This window comes from Pungitius pungitius, chromosome 6 (assembly GCF_949316345.1).
Source record: "Pungitius pungitius chromosome 6, fPunPun2.1, whole genome shotgun sequence".
Taxonomy (NCBI): Eukaryota; Metazoa; Chordata; class Actinopteri; order Perciformes; family Gasterosteidae; genus Pungitius; species Pungitius pungitius.
This window is the reverse complement of record NC_084905.1, coordinates 14,724,238-14,738,734: the sequence shown is the minus strand read 5'-3', so window position 1 is coordinate 14,738,734 and position 14,497 is coordinate 14,724,238. Positions and strand designations below refer to the sequence as shown.

General features: G+C 45.1%; 1 protein-coding gene across 1 annotated transcript; it reads left to right on the top strand.

Moving 5' to 3' along the window:
• Positions 1–482: 482 nt before the first annotated feature.
• On the top strand, positions 483–13,213 carry LOC119195792 (potassium/sodium hyperpolarization-activated cyclic nucleotide-gated channel 3-like). Its single transcript, XM_037451052.2, has 8 exons — positions 483–1,694; positions 5,379–5,802; positions 6,423–6,584; positions 7,218–7,436; positions 8,710–8,856; positions 9,497–9,737; positions 10,698–10,862; positions 11,685–13,213. Exons 1-8 carry the CDS (start codon positions 1,045–1,047, stop codon positions 13,211–13,213), a joined length of 3,537 nt encoding a protein of 1,178 aa, XP_037306949.2. The 5' UTR covers positions 483–1,044.
• Positions 13,214–14,497: the final 1,284 nt, after the last annotated feature.

Sequence of the window (14,497 nt, the reverse complement as noted above, 5' to 3'; positions counted from 1 at the left end):
GTCCTCTCTCCTTGCCCTCGCACCAGCCGTATTGACATCTCTGGAGTGTAGGTCACTGGATAAAGGCAGTATATTGACAGGTCAAGTACATTTTTGTTGTGTGTTTCCACAATGTGCTTTATACTTTGTACAGCCTAAACCTAAAGTGTTGAATCCCTGGTTTAAGACCCTTTTTCATATGGTAGTGTACACTTTAAACTAAGTATACCTAATTAAGTTCATTGCCACAAGTTGACTGACTGCTTATGTTGTATCGCATTATGTCTTCAAAGAGTAAAACAATAACCAATGAAAACCCATTGCTCGCATACATTATAGAAGATACAGAAAAACACGTGTTTGAACACAAAGAGCTGACTTTATTCTCCGGCACCCCGTCCCTTCCAGTCAGCAAACCAACCCCAAGGCCGGCTCTGCATCCTTTGCATCCTCCTCTCCCAAGCTGTCCTCGCTGGGCGGGGTGAGCGCGTGTACCCGTCCGCGCTCCTATGGCAACCCGAGGGATCAACCCCATTAACATTCACGCCATTAGGACGCGGGAGACTGATGGATCAGTGATGTCAGCGCTCGTTTGAACGCCGGTGCGGGCTTCGTGCACGCGTGTCGTCCCCTCGCGCTGACAGAGAGCTCAGATGTTTTGGGGAGGTGGAGATCACGCTTTGTCATTGAGGACCTCGGCAGCGGCGGCAGCGGCGGCGGCAGCGGCGCTCTCACACTTCGGCACGTCCGACGCGCAGCATGCAGCATCCCGATGCGCGCCCCGTCTGCGCGCCGTGGATTCTTCACCTGGATGCACACGCATTTCCCGTTGGCGGCTTCAACGTGACCTTCGGACCGAGAGGCGAGAGCCGCGCACGTCGTTGACGCATCTCGATGTTTGAACCCGGGGAGAGAGGCACGCGCCAAGTGTCAAATCAGATACGACCCGTCCCGCGGATGCGCCGTCACTGCTCGCCTCCGGTGGCAACCCCCACGGGATTCAGGATTCATCCGTCTGTCTTCACGGGCTGCCCGTAGAGCGCGCACTCTTCTCCTTCTTCAAACATGGAAAGATTCCAGTCCTCCATGCGCAAACGGCTGTACAGCTTGCCGCAAAACATCGGGCAAAAAGCCTTCGCGGTGGACGAAGGAGACAACGAAGACAAGGACACCAAGAGAAAAAGTATTCGGCTAAAACATTTGTCCTCTCCCTCTCCCGCGTCCAGTTGCAAGAGTGTCGCGGAGGCCAGGAGCGAGGACTTGGAGAAGAACGTCACCGCGAAGACCAACTTGAACGGGGACTGTCGCCTGTTTCGGAGCAGCGTCTCCTCCATCACCGGGCGGCGTCCTCCCGGGTCCGATCCGGCGGAGCAGCAGCGCCTCATCCCCGAGGCGGGCGTCCGAGAGAGTTCCCCCGGTGAGAGCAGCCCCGGGGCCCAGCCGCGGGCAACGGGTGGTCTGAGTGGCGCGGCCGGGCACGGCTCCGTGTATGACATGTCAAGTTTTATTAAGTTGGAAGGCGCCGAGCAAATCGTACCGGAGGACGAACGGCTGTACCAAGCCGGCTTCATGCACCGGCAGTTTGGGGCGATGCTCCAACCGGGTGTCAACAAGTTCTCCCTGCGGATGTTGGGGAGTGAGAGGGCCGTGGAGCATGAGAGGGAGCGGGTGAAGTCTGCCGGCTTCTGGATAATCCACCCGTACAGTGATTTTAGGTAATTTGTTGTGCAGAAAACTTGGAAGAAAAAAAAAAAGTGCAAGAGTGATCCTGTCACACATTTTTTTAGGCGTGCTTGTAATAGACATGTAGATGAAGGGGGTCATTTAAAAAAGAAAATCTGGACGAGACAAAACATGCCATCAACTATGATCGCCATTAACTTTCATATCAAACACACACACACTAATCCCCTTTAGTGTTTTTTTTTCTCTTCCATCCCTGTGATGATAACGCGATAATCAGGTGTGATAGTCATAAGCCGAATGTGCCACGGTAGGCTAATCCATACACCTTGAATAGATGAATGGCTTTATTTCTAACAAAAATATATTTTTTATATTATTTCTAAAAACGCTCATTAAGTCATTTTTTCAGGGAAACATCTGATCTAACATGAAAAATGTGTTGACTGGTGTGGAACATCCTTTATTAGCCAATTTATATCAGATATGAGGTATAAATCAATCTTTTGATTGGCCTGTGAGTGAGAACAATTTCATTGCCACAATAATAGTATTGCATGTCATTGTAATCTATCAAAAAATGATCTCGGTTAATAGCTTAATTTCAACCTGTATTCTCTAATCTAACAGACACACGTGCACACATGCACGTTATTTCACCGGATGCTTCATGCAAACCAGCATTCTGTTCATCACTGCCATCAGGGGATTTTGCTGACATATAACCTTGAGTCTCTCTTGTCATCATAATTTCACTGGCCAGTTGTATGCCGATGTGTGTCCCTGCAGTTTTTTTTCTCCACTCATCTGAATTACACTTTTTTTTTTTTCTGGTCATTGAGCGAGGGCAATGGATTACAGAGAGTGCAGCAGGGGCTTGGAAATGGGGTAATCAAAAGAGGGTAACATGACCATTAGAAGCACACATCAGTGGAGATTATTACAGTACAATTAGTCTAATGGGGCAGAGATGGTGTGGACGGGGAGGGGACACACCACCAAACACTCAACACACAGGGAGTGAGGCTGGAATGAAAACAGCGCTGGGAGGAATCGGGACATCCAGCTGTTACATCTTTTTAGCTTCTGAGAAACTGTTGGATCCAATCACCACTGCCATCACCGTTTCCATGACCACTGTGCATCAGCTCAGCAAACCAATGCTCTCGCTTCTTGCATCTTTTCTAAGGTCTGCGTTGTTTAAAGCTGTCTTTTAGTAAAGCCGCCCCGTGGATACAGCAGCAGACGCACTGAACTGGCGCGCCACATAAATATGGTTAATATGATTGCTGGTAGGCCTGAGCCACAGTACAGGTGTGTGTTAAGCCACTGAGCTTTATGCAGGCTGTTGTGCTTCAGCTGCGCTCTGGCATCAAGAGATAAGTATCTCTAGTACAAATGTGATCCCTTTTTCAGCTGTCCTGATTGATCTAAGCTCCTTTCCCCATTTTAAGCCTTTTTGTGTTCACTTTGCTTGTAACTCCGCTCTTTGTGCTCTTGTGCTCTTTAGCATAGTTGCACTCTGACCCAAATAGTGCAAGATTCATTTCTGAACCAGTTAGAGATCTTGAGACCTCATAACTGTCAGCTTTATTTTGATGGTAGCACCAGATTGCCCCAGCAAGTTGATCTTTGTGGCCTGAACGCCGTGTGCACAGTCAAAGGGTCACAGTCAGCGAACGGAAATTCTCTGCAGAGGCGGTAATGCATGGTCTCCTGCAGACCTTCTTTTTTTATGTGGTCCAGCTGTTCCAGGGTTCTGCGGCACGATGACGTGTGCAGAGCAGTAATGCTAACTACTCAAACATCTGGCCGATGGGGAGTTGACTTCTGGAGATGACATGGATTCCCAGGAGATAACCCGGATTTAGCGAGAGAGGGAAAGTGCAATCAGGACCAGTGTGTCAGGCAGATGAGGAGAGGAACACAAATGCTTTGTTTGGCAGAGAACAGAAAGCTGATAAGAACAAAGGGGGTGATTAACTAGAATAGGTAACGCTGTGTTGGTCATATCTGTGGTTTTGGTGGCCTTCTGGAATCTCAGTTAAAGGCCTGAAATGATCAAATTGACCAATTTGACAGGAGCTTCACTGAGCATCTTGTCGCTCTTAACTGCAACATCCATTGAATTAATCATTTTTGCACAATACTCAAGTTCAGTCAAATGCTTTTCTCGCCCACAATCATGAACTGAAGTTTTGAATCATACCTGTTGACAAGATGATGAGCTGTTAGTCCTCGTTTAATTGATTATTTGTTTGGTAAATGAGAGGTGGTGGAACCACATCTCTTTTAAAGCCCAAGATGACATCCTCAAAATGTCTTGTTTCCTCCACTCAAAGATATTCAGGCTATTGTCACAAAGGAAAACACTAACAATTACAAAAATTGAAACGGAAAACATAGTTTAAAAAAAAATCCTTTTAATAGTTGACAGCAACTCGTTCAGAGTGGTTACAGTACGCTGCCCTGGTTCTCTTCATTGGTGTAATGCATGCGCCCCAGCACTGCCGGAGACACAGCCAGTGCTGACCCTGTAGGTGTCAGGCTTCTGCCGGATTGATTAACGGCTAATAATTTCTCTGAAATGGATCAGACATGCAATCATATGCTTGCGTGCTTTCTCCTCTCGCAGAGACAGAACCCCTGAAGATTGAAATGGGTAAACAAAACACCGCGTAGCTTCGTTTTTAGCCTGTTTGGCCCGAGCTGCTCATTGCCGCATGCGTCCTGTGAATTGTAAAGCGATCTCATGTCTTTCTCTGTTACACATCGTCTGGTGAAAATTTTAACAAAACATTTGATAACTTATAATAACAAATATCACAATAGTTAGATTTAAACAGCTAGAAATTAAGCTTTTTGACCAATATTGTCACCGTTGGTTGGTAGAGTAATGATTTTGCAATACTTTAAAATGCAATTTTATTGCATCCCCCTTTTAGAAGCAAATTCCAGATAAAAAGGAACACCCTGTCGCTGGTACTTGATGATTAGGTTAGTTGTGAAAATCAATATTCCCTCATGAGCAATTCAGATGAATACTAATTTCTCATTTCCCTCTCGAGCCCTGCATCCAGAAACCCAGTATTGAACTGAATGATTTTGTTTTCTAGCATTAACTAATTTCCTCCTTTGTTAATGCATACGCTCAACCTGATTGTTTGCATTGCTTCTTCTCGTTTGAACAATCTAAATCTACTTAAAGCTAGTTGATTTTGAGTTCCAGTATTAGACCACGTGTTGCACAGACATTCATTTCTATTTGGAGTGCCAGCATGTCCAGAATTGCTTTGATGTATTTAGTATGCACATAGACACATACACAGACTGGCTTTAAGAGTCTCCTGTATTAACCAAACGGCAAAATGAAATTGGTTTCTGTTCATAATCCGTTGCTCCGTCTTCTAAAAACCTTTCACCGCTTTGCTCGCTACAGACCAAAATCTTCTACTTTTTATTATTGCTCATTTTGTCTAAAAGGTTCTTCACCAAAACTCCAATATATTGAGTTTACTATCCCACATGACCAAGAACAGCATTCAACTCTGTGAAGTTGTAACGTGTTTTTATTTCTGCTCTAACCTCTGTGAAAGCATTCCAGAAAACCAATAGAAAAACAACTCATTATTCCATCTGATCTAAAGACCTGAATGAACTTAAACCGCAGTTATCTACAACCAGTTATGCGTTGTGTGTGTGGCCGTGTTTTGCAGATTCTACTGGGATCTGACTATGTTGCTGCTGATGGTGGGGAACCTCATCATCATTCCTGTGGGCATCACCTTCTTCAAGGACGAGCACACGCCGCCCTGGATCGTCTTTAACGTGGTCTCGGACACCTTCTTCCTTATGGACCTGGTGCTCAACTTCCGCACGGGCATCGTCAGGGAGGACAACACGGAGATCATCCTCGACCCGCACAAGATTAAGATCAAATACCTGAAGACCTGGTTTGTGGTGGATTTCATCTCGTCCATACCCGTGGACTACATCTTTCTCATTGTTGAGACACGCATCAACTCTGACTTTTACAAGACGGCCCGAGCCCTGAGGATCGTCCGGTTCACCAAGATCCTCAGTCTGCTGCGGCTCCTGCGCCTCTCCAGACTCATCCGCTACATCCACCAGTGGGAGGAGGTAGAGCTGGGAAAGGCTCTGTGCATCGTCATTCATGCGGCTTTAAACCAGCTAATTGAGCTGCAGCAGTGAATCGCATTTGAATCCGCAGAAATGTTGTTCATAATACATAAAAACATTTGTCTAGAAAAATTCCCCCAAATCCCCAAATTCCCAATTCAATTCTGACTCCAAATAAGTTGGGTCCTTAGGGAGATAATCCCTTGCATTAGCAGATTCCTGCTAAATTGTAATCTCGTCTGTATCACTAGATTTATTTCAAGGAAAATACATGATACTGCGTAACAAATTTGCATATGGTTAAAGCTGTAGATTTCAGGGATTTGTTCCACTCTGAAGTTTTTTACACACAAACCAACTGACTTAACAACGTGTCATTTTCTGCACCTTTATAATTCCGGCTGAGACTGTCCCCATAGGCCATCAAGGTTGCTTGCAAATCATCACACTGAAACAGCGTCTGGTTATCTATAGAATAGTATAGTATAGTGGTCAGCTGTAGGACCGCTGGGATCCATTGGTCCTCAAAGCGGCCATTGTCTAATTCAAATCCTCTGATTGCATGAGAGAGAATAAAAATGAGTTTGTTCAGTTTTATTAACACTGATAATCTGTGACAGGTTTTCCATATGACCTATGATCTGGCCAGCGCCATGGTGCGCATCATGAACCTGATTGGTATGATGCTGCTGCTGTGCCACTGGGACGGCTGTCTGCAGTTCCTGGTGCCCATGCTGCAGGACTTCCCCTCTGACTGCTGGGTCACTAGAAACAAGATGGTGGTAAGTGGTCGATGGGGTCCCCTCAAAAACACTAACTGACCATTTTTCTGTGCTGGTTTTGTTGTTATAAGTAAGTGGGTCTCAGCTGGAAAAACATTATTCTGTGCTTCCATGAATCACGAATTTGCATCATTTGTTGTGGATATTTTTTAAATGGTTGAAAGAGATCCTTATTATAAAATATAATATATATTTAGATGAGATTTCACAACAACAACAATGGCAACATATACTACAGAGGTGTTAAATTGTGTGTGTGTGTGGAGATGCACTGATTCAATTTATTGACTTCTTTTAACATTGGTTTCAGCCTCTCAAATATGATGCCATGAATCTTTTATTCATCATGCATTACAGTAAACTAAAAAAGAAAAGAAACTACAGAATATATTAACAATTGTGCTGGAATCTAAAATGGACTTTTTCACCAAAGAATACATCAAGACAGTAATGAGTGCAAAAGTCAGCATGCATTTTGTCAGGTGTTGTTGTAGGGGGCAGGGGGCCGAGACCCCGGACAACCGAGACCGAGACCCCCGGACAACGAAGGTGTCATCCCTTGTGGACCTGACCTTAAGCAGCATTAATGTTGAGGTGATAAACTTTCTCCCGCCTCCCCTGCGTCTCTTGCAGAATGACACCTGGGGTCAGCAATACTCCTACGCCCTGTTCAAGGCCATGAGTCACATGCTGTGCATCGGGTACGGCCTGTACCCCCCCATCGGCATGGCTGACGTGTGGCTCACCATCCTCAGCATGATTGTGGGCGCTACCTGCTTTGCCATGTTTGTGGGGCATGCGACTGCTCTCATTCAGTCCCTGGACTCCTCCAGGAGGCAGTACCAAGAAAAGGTTGGTGTTTGCTCTCGGACTTCCAAAGACAAGACACTTTATATGATCCAATGTCTTTGTATACATCTCATTTACCCCACAGTAAGAATTATTCCCTATTAGCTTCACCCTTCCACACTACACTATTGCTATTGCTATCTATTACGTTGCATGTAGGAATGTATCAATATAAATTATCCAATGATGTATTGCATAATAACACATCAGCAACACAGGCCACAATTTCTGCTTAAATTTCAGTACAGTTATCAGATGGTACTTTTGCTCAAAGGCGATTTGGAATTATTTTACTGGTGGTACTGCTGGTTGTACTTAAGTTAAGTATCTGAATACTTATCCCTTGACTGATTTAAATTGTTTAAGAGAGGAAGAGTGAGTGAGAGAGAGAAAGGGAGCGTGTGTGAGTACTGGTTACGTGATCTAGAGTGAACAAAGAGAGGGGCCGGAATGTCTGAGAACAAAGCCATGAATCAGAATAATAAATTGTTATTTTCTGTTGGTTTGTGGGGGTGGGGGGCGGGGGGGTGGTGCCGGATTTGCTTTGTCCCGCTGTGGCCTGTCGGCTCAGTGTCCCTGACGTTTGGTTCCATCAGCGTGACATAGCGACGCCGTTTGACCTTGGGATGAGAAGGGGTTGCAACCCTGCCTGTCGGCTGGGGGTTCCATCCCCACTTTGCGCTTTCCTGACACCCCAAAAATAGAAAATACAGGCAGACGGGCCTCACACTTCTAGTTCTACCTTTAAAATGGTTACAAAGTTGCATTGTGAGAGATAAAGTATTTGTGAAAATACTCAACACACCTGTCATAGATTTTTAGGTGAGACACTTGGTGAAAAAGTTTATAACAGCTAAACAGTGACTTCTAGCAGGACTTAACTCACACAGATTGGGCACACACGCCATCCGTGATGCTTTGCTGGTCCAGTACACCGCTGAAGGACACAGTAGTTAATGTTATTAGCTGCAGCCTGCACGGCGCAACTGTATTTGTCAGATGGGACGGAGGCACAGCATCGCTCTGTGGGCAGGTTTCACAGATGGCCCGACAGTTGACTGTTAACATAATGAGACACATCGTAGTCCACCTCTGAGCCAACACATCAATCACATTAATATATTAATTCTGACATGACTTTGCATTTTCTCTAGCAGTTCTTTAATTTCATACTAATTGAAAGCAATATAATAACTATTATCATTATCTGCATTCATGGTGTTGTTATTGTTGTTATTAATATTTTATAAATGTAATAATTGTTTTGTTGCTGCAGTACAAGCAGGTGGAGCAGTACATGTCCTTCCACAAGCTCCCTGCCGACATGCGGCAGAGGATTCACGAATACTACGAACATCGCTATCAGGGAAAGATGTTCGACGAGGAAAGCATCCTGGAGGAGCTGAATGAGCCGCTGCGAGAGGTGAGCGCTTCATGTCGATGACATGTTGGTGACGATAAAACTGCTGATATGTATCACGACTAAATAAAAGATTGTTGACTCTTTACTTTTTTACTTTTATATTTAGAATTCATAAGCAGTATATAACCTTAAATGAATGTTTTTTATAACAGCGTGACAGAGATGTCAGCAGATGCTGTGTGTTGGTTGACATATTAGTCAACAACTCGACTCCTTTCGTTCGCACCATTAAATAGAGGCTGCTATAAAAACAGCTAATCAATGACACTATATAGTAAATTATTGCTGTTGTTATTTATCGGATAATTCATAATGACTTAGAAACAATGTCTATTAATAATAATTTAAAATGTCCGTATATAGACATACGGCTAAATTGCTTTTGTTTTTTTAATGAAGTGAGCATCTTTTGCTATTTTTTATTAATCTAATATGGCCCCCTTACTTTACAGGATAATGTTAATAGTGATGTAATCTGATTAGCAATAGCCGGATGCTCTATAAGGTCAGAGAACCTCATTAACGGAGTTCTAAGCTGTTAACCGCCCTACTTTCATAATGACTCCAATGTACACATGACATTGTACTGCCATTTAGGCCTTGCTTTAAAATCTAAAACACTGTTTTGTGTCTTCTGCAGGAGATCATCAACTTTAACTGTCGCAAACTGGTGGCCTCCATGCCGCTTTTTGCCAACGCCGATCCGAACTTTGTCACCTCCATGCTGACCAAACTGCACTTCGAGGTCTTCCAGCCGGCCGACTACATCATCAGGGAGGGAACCATCGGCAAGAGGATGTACTTCATCCAGCACGGTGTCGTCAGCGTCCTGACCAAGAACAGCAATGACACCAAGCTGTCTGACGGCTCTTATTTTGGAGGTAACGTCCGCAACCTGCTGGGTGGGCCGCAGGCTAAATGACTCGGTCAGTATGGATGTGTGTGAAGGAGTGCCGATAGTGTGATTTGTTATGATTTATTTTGCTCCGGCACTCAGCAGATTAACTTCCCCCGACTATTACAGATGGGTAAAATTGTCCACATCATCTCCTTAAAAGGCCTCTGGACTAAGAGGGGCCAAGCTTTGTGATCTTTGATTCTATTTCCGCTGTTTACGCCATATTTAAATCTGAAATCCAGAACATTCAATTTGTTGTTGTCCATGTTACTTTGTCTCATTGTCTGTAAAAAGGGGACATTTCATCAAATAGCTATCAGGAAATATAAATGTACAACTTTTAATGCGGGGTCACCTGACAAGCCTAGTAATTATTCCTAAGTATACTTGTATGTTTGTTGTATAAACCTCCGATATGTTAACCCCAAAATATTCACTATGTTGACTTGCTGATGTGAAAATGATAAATGAGGACAGAAATGTACTTAAAAGAGAGACCGTGTGAGTCGTTGTGCGCTTGTGTCTATATCCTCAATATGCCTGCCCTAAAAAATATGTCCACTTTTTTTAAATAGCGCATTATTTAATTTTTTTTCTGATCTGGCACGACCGATGAGGTCAGGACAAACTGTAAGCTGCAGAAATTGCATTAAGTGCTCCATCTGTGGGTTTCAGAGGCAACAGCCTTTTCATGTTTTGTCGTTTCGCACTAATAATACTATATTTGCCTTTCCTTTGATAAATACAGCTAAAAAATTTACATAAATTTGGCGGTAATGTAACACGTAACACGTCTGGGAGAAATAGAAAATCATCAAACAATACTTCATATTAATTACCCATTCAAAAAAAACTTTGATTTCTTTCACTCAGCAGGATGTGTTTTAAAATTACAAATCCTTTTACTTCCCCCCCCCCCCCCTCCCCCCTCGCCTCCCTGCAGAGATCTGCCTGCTCACCAGAGGCAGGAGGACAGCGAGTGTGCGAGCGGAGAACTACTGTCGGCTCTACTCTCTGTCGGTGGACAACTTCAACGAGGTGCTGGAGGAGTATCCCATGATGAGGCGGGCCTTTGAGACCGTGGCTCTGGACCGCCTGGACCGCATCGGTGAGTCCTTTGCCTGTGCTGGTTTTCATCTTGTACTTTGGATTTTTATTAATTACATAAGTTTATTTAGGTTCTATTGTAGAAAGTTTTGCTTGCTTCTTCTGATGTAACAAAAGTGCAAGGAGCCACCAAGGATTAATTATTTAATTTTTAGTACATGAAAATGAAATATTAAAGAAAGTATTACTAATCATACCGCTCAAAGGTGATTCAAGTAAGTTAGTAATTAATCATTAATCATTCCTGCATAATTATTGCATCCGTAATCTTTGCATCAATGATCCAACTATGAAGACAATACCAAACAATAAGATACAACTCAATGATACATTTGGTAAATTGAATAAGATTATCAATATGACGAGTTACAATTTGATCTTAGTTGTAGTTAAGTGTTGATTTTCTTTGCTTTTCTTGTGGTTATTTAAAAGAAATACATTCCTGCCCATGTGAGGCCATTTTACTGCTTGCAGGTGGACAGTTGAGCAACACAGTTGATGGAACTGCGTGATTACACATGTATTCAACTTTTGGAGTATACATACAATGATAACCACTTTCTCTTAGACGTATTTATATCAAATGAATTCTTCATGCAAGCTTCATTAATAAATTAACCCATTTTTATTTTAAGTGGATCCTATGCCTCACATAAGACCATGACTGATATATGGACATTTAATGTTACACTGTGCTTTGTATTATCTCAATTAAAACATTTACTTATATAGTAATTTCCATCTTCATAATATAGCAGTATATATATATGCTCTCATTAATGAATAAGACAACCGCATAATCTTACTTGTGGTGTCTTAACAGGGAAGAGGAGCTCTGTTCTGCAGAATAAAGTCCAGCATCACCAAAGTGCTGGCACTTTAAACTTCCAAGAGACCGAGATCATCCAAAGAATAGTGCAACATGACCGCGACATGGCCAATTGCACGCAGCTGATCCAGACCAGCCCACAGAGTCTTCACCTTCTCCCCGCGCCCCCGTCACCCACCCCGGTCATCTGGGCCCCGCTCATCCAAGCCCCGCTTCAGGCTGCCGCCGCCACCACCCCGCTGGCTCTGGCTTTAGCCCACCACTCCCAGCTGCCCCCCATCCTCTTCCACCATCCCCTGGCACCGGGCTCCATGAAGGACCCCACGGGTTATCCAAAGAAAGTCCACAGTGGAGCGAATATGTCCAGTAGCTGTGGTTCGGGGCCCGGTTCTCCTGTCAGCTTCAACAAAATCCGATCTGGGATTGAGATTCCCACCCCGGCGTCTCTCAGGGCGCAGCACCTGGCAGCAGGGCCCGTGTCACCCACGCTGTCGTCCCAGCCCATCTTCACCAGCAGCCTGCAGCCCCTGTCCTCACACCATCTCCCGCCCCACCCTCCCTACTCCGGCATTGCCTCGGTCTTCCCCATCGGACAGACCACCGTCTCCTACACCTGCTCTGCTCAGCTCCACTCTCAGCCCTTCCGCGCGGCCCCCACGCCGCACCCGATAGGTCTACTCCAGCAGGGGGCGCCAGGTAGATTGCCGGTGAGATTCCCGGCCCCCTCTGCCTCCGGCATAAACCCTCTCATCTCCAGCTCCGTGGGGCCCATCCTAAGCCAGCTGCCTCAGCCCTCTTACGCCCCCGTGCAGCAGATGGGGTACAGTCATGACCGAGCCGGCGGTGTGAACCTTGCACATTTTCCTTTCGTCACTGGCACTCGGTCCTCCACCGGGTTTGTCCCGCCGGGATCTGCGGCCGCATCTGGTGCCGCGGCCTACCTGGCGCAGCAAAGCCTCGCAGGCATCCAGTCCGTTTTCCTCCCGCGGGTTCTCGCCGAGCCCTCGGCCCTGGCCTCCCTGGCCCAGTACGGCTCCGCCGAGGCGTCGCCCTGCTACACGCCTCCCGTGCATAGTCCTTGCGTGCAGAGCCCTGTGAGGGCAAAGACAGTTTACCACAGTGAGCTCCCCAGCGCTGCTGGCTCTTGCAGCCCTCTAATGCTCCAGACCTCGTGCCCCGCCAGGGTGGCCTGTGTCCTCCGAGAGAGGGCCGAGTCCTCGGTGGATCTCTCTAGCCGGGAAATAAAGACGGTCTCCGGCCCTCACAGCTCTCCACACCAGGAAAGGCCTTTGGCCACGAGCAGCTCCTCAGAAAGGCTCACGGGGGGGAGCGGCCCCTTCTCCCAGCGCATGGCTGTCAGCAACCCCTACGGCCAGGTCCTCGGCCAGGTTGCCGTCGGCCGGACACATTCGGGGCCCGAACCTCAGAACCCGTCGGCCGGTGTTCCTTCTTCCCAGGCTAGATCCCCCGCTAAGATCTCAGAGAGCGAACACACGTCGTCCAAACTCCCGTCTGACTTGTGAGATTCAGACACACCCTCCTTTAATACCTGAACTAAAGGAAGGTCATCTCCTCACTGGCATTGTTCTAACCATTTTTAAGTAGGAGGGTGTGTTATTCTTTCCAGACTGGAGATCGGTGGTTTCATTACATTTCATTTTCATTCGGGGATAATCGTGGACAATGATGGATATTTTTTCTACAGGATATTGCATCTTTGAATATAGTAATACAATCCAAAAACCTATTGATGGGTATATATAGCACCTCATAAAATATAAATTGTTCCGTGTATTGTATTATAGCCAAACTCTGTTAAGTATTTTGTTTGAACCCCATTATTCAGCCAACGTCGTGTAACCTTTTTAGCTACACCCATTTAGTTTGAAAATTTGTCCACAGCTGTATCCAGTTATGATTGAAGCCAAAAATGATTGTCCTTATTTATGTCCTTACCCACCACCGAGCGTGTCGTGTGAAGACAAAGTTACTAAAAGATTAGCGGAGAGACGGTGCACTTTGCTTGTTTCAGAGATCACCTAACGTAATGGTTTGATGACGCCATGTCTTCCAAAATAGGTTTGCAGCAATATTGCACACAAATCAGATCACGCTCCAAAAAAAAAAACTGAAGTAATGAATGTAATGTAATGTTTGTCTGTCTGAGCGAGGGAAGTGGCATTTATTTTTGAATGCGTTGAACTCCAGGGCGTTTATGGTTTTCTGTGGAGAACTGGAGGGTGCAGCAAGTTTAAGAGACAACATACATTTCCAAAAGCACTCCGAGACGCACAACTGATGCTAACTAATTTCAGTCCGACACTGACTTTGGTACAGATCATATGACTGTGTACCATCACCATAGTATGCAATAATCTGTGTTTTTTATGGGTTTAAAAATATACTGTGAATAGAAGCACTTGAGTCAATGAGTGAGATCCTGTGTTTAGTGAGAACAGATTAAAACTAGGAAATTCAATGGAATAAAAGCAATCGTGGATAATCAAACATCCTGAAACCAGCAATGCACTAAGACTGATCTGAATGTTTCTTGCAACAGTCAAAGGGCTAAACTTGGACGTCACTTGGACGTGTGGTTAACGAGAAGCCCCGATGGGTCACATTTTGCTGCATATTTACCTCTTTCATTTAACATTGTTTGATTGTAACATTTGACACCTAACAATTGCTGCTTTGTGATGCCATGCTGAATCAATAAGAAGTGTATCACAGACTGCTTTTTGAAACCGGACTCTTAAATCCCTCTTCTTGTCATTAAGTTCATGTTTAGACGATACCTTTCACTC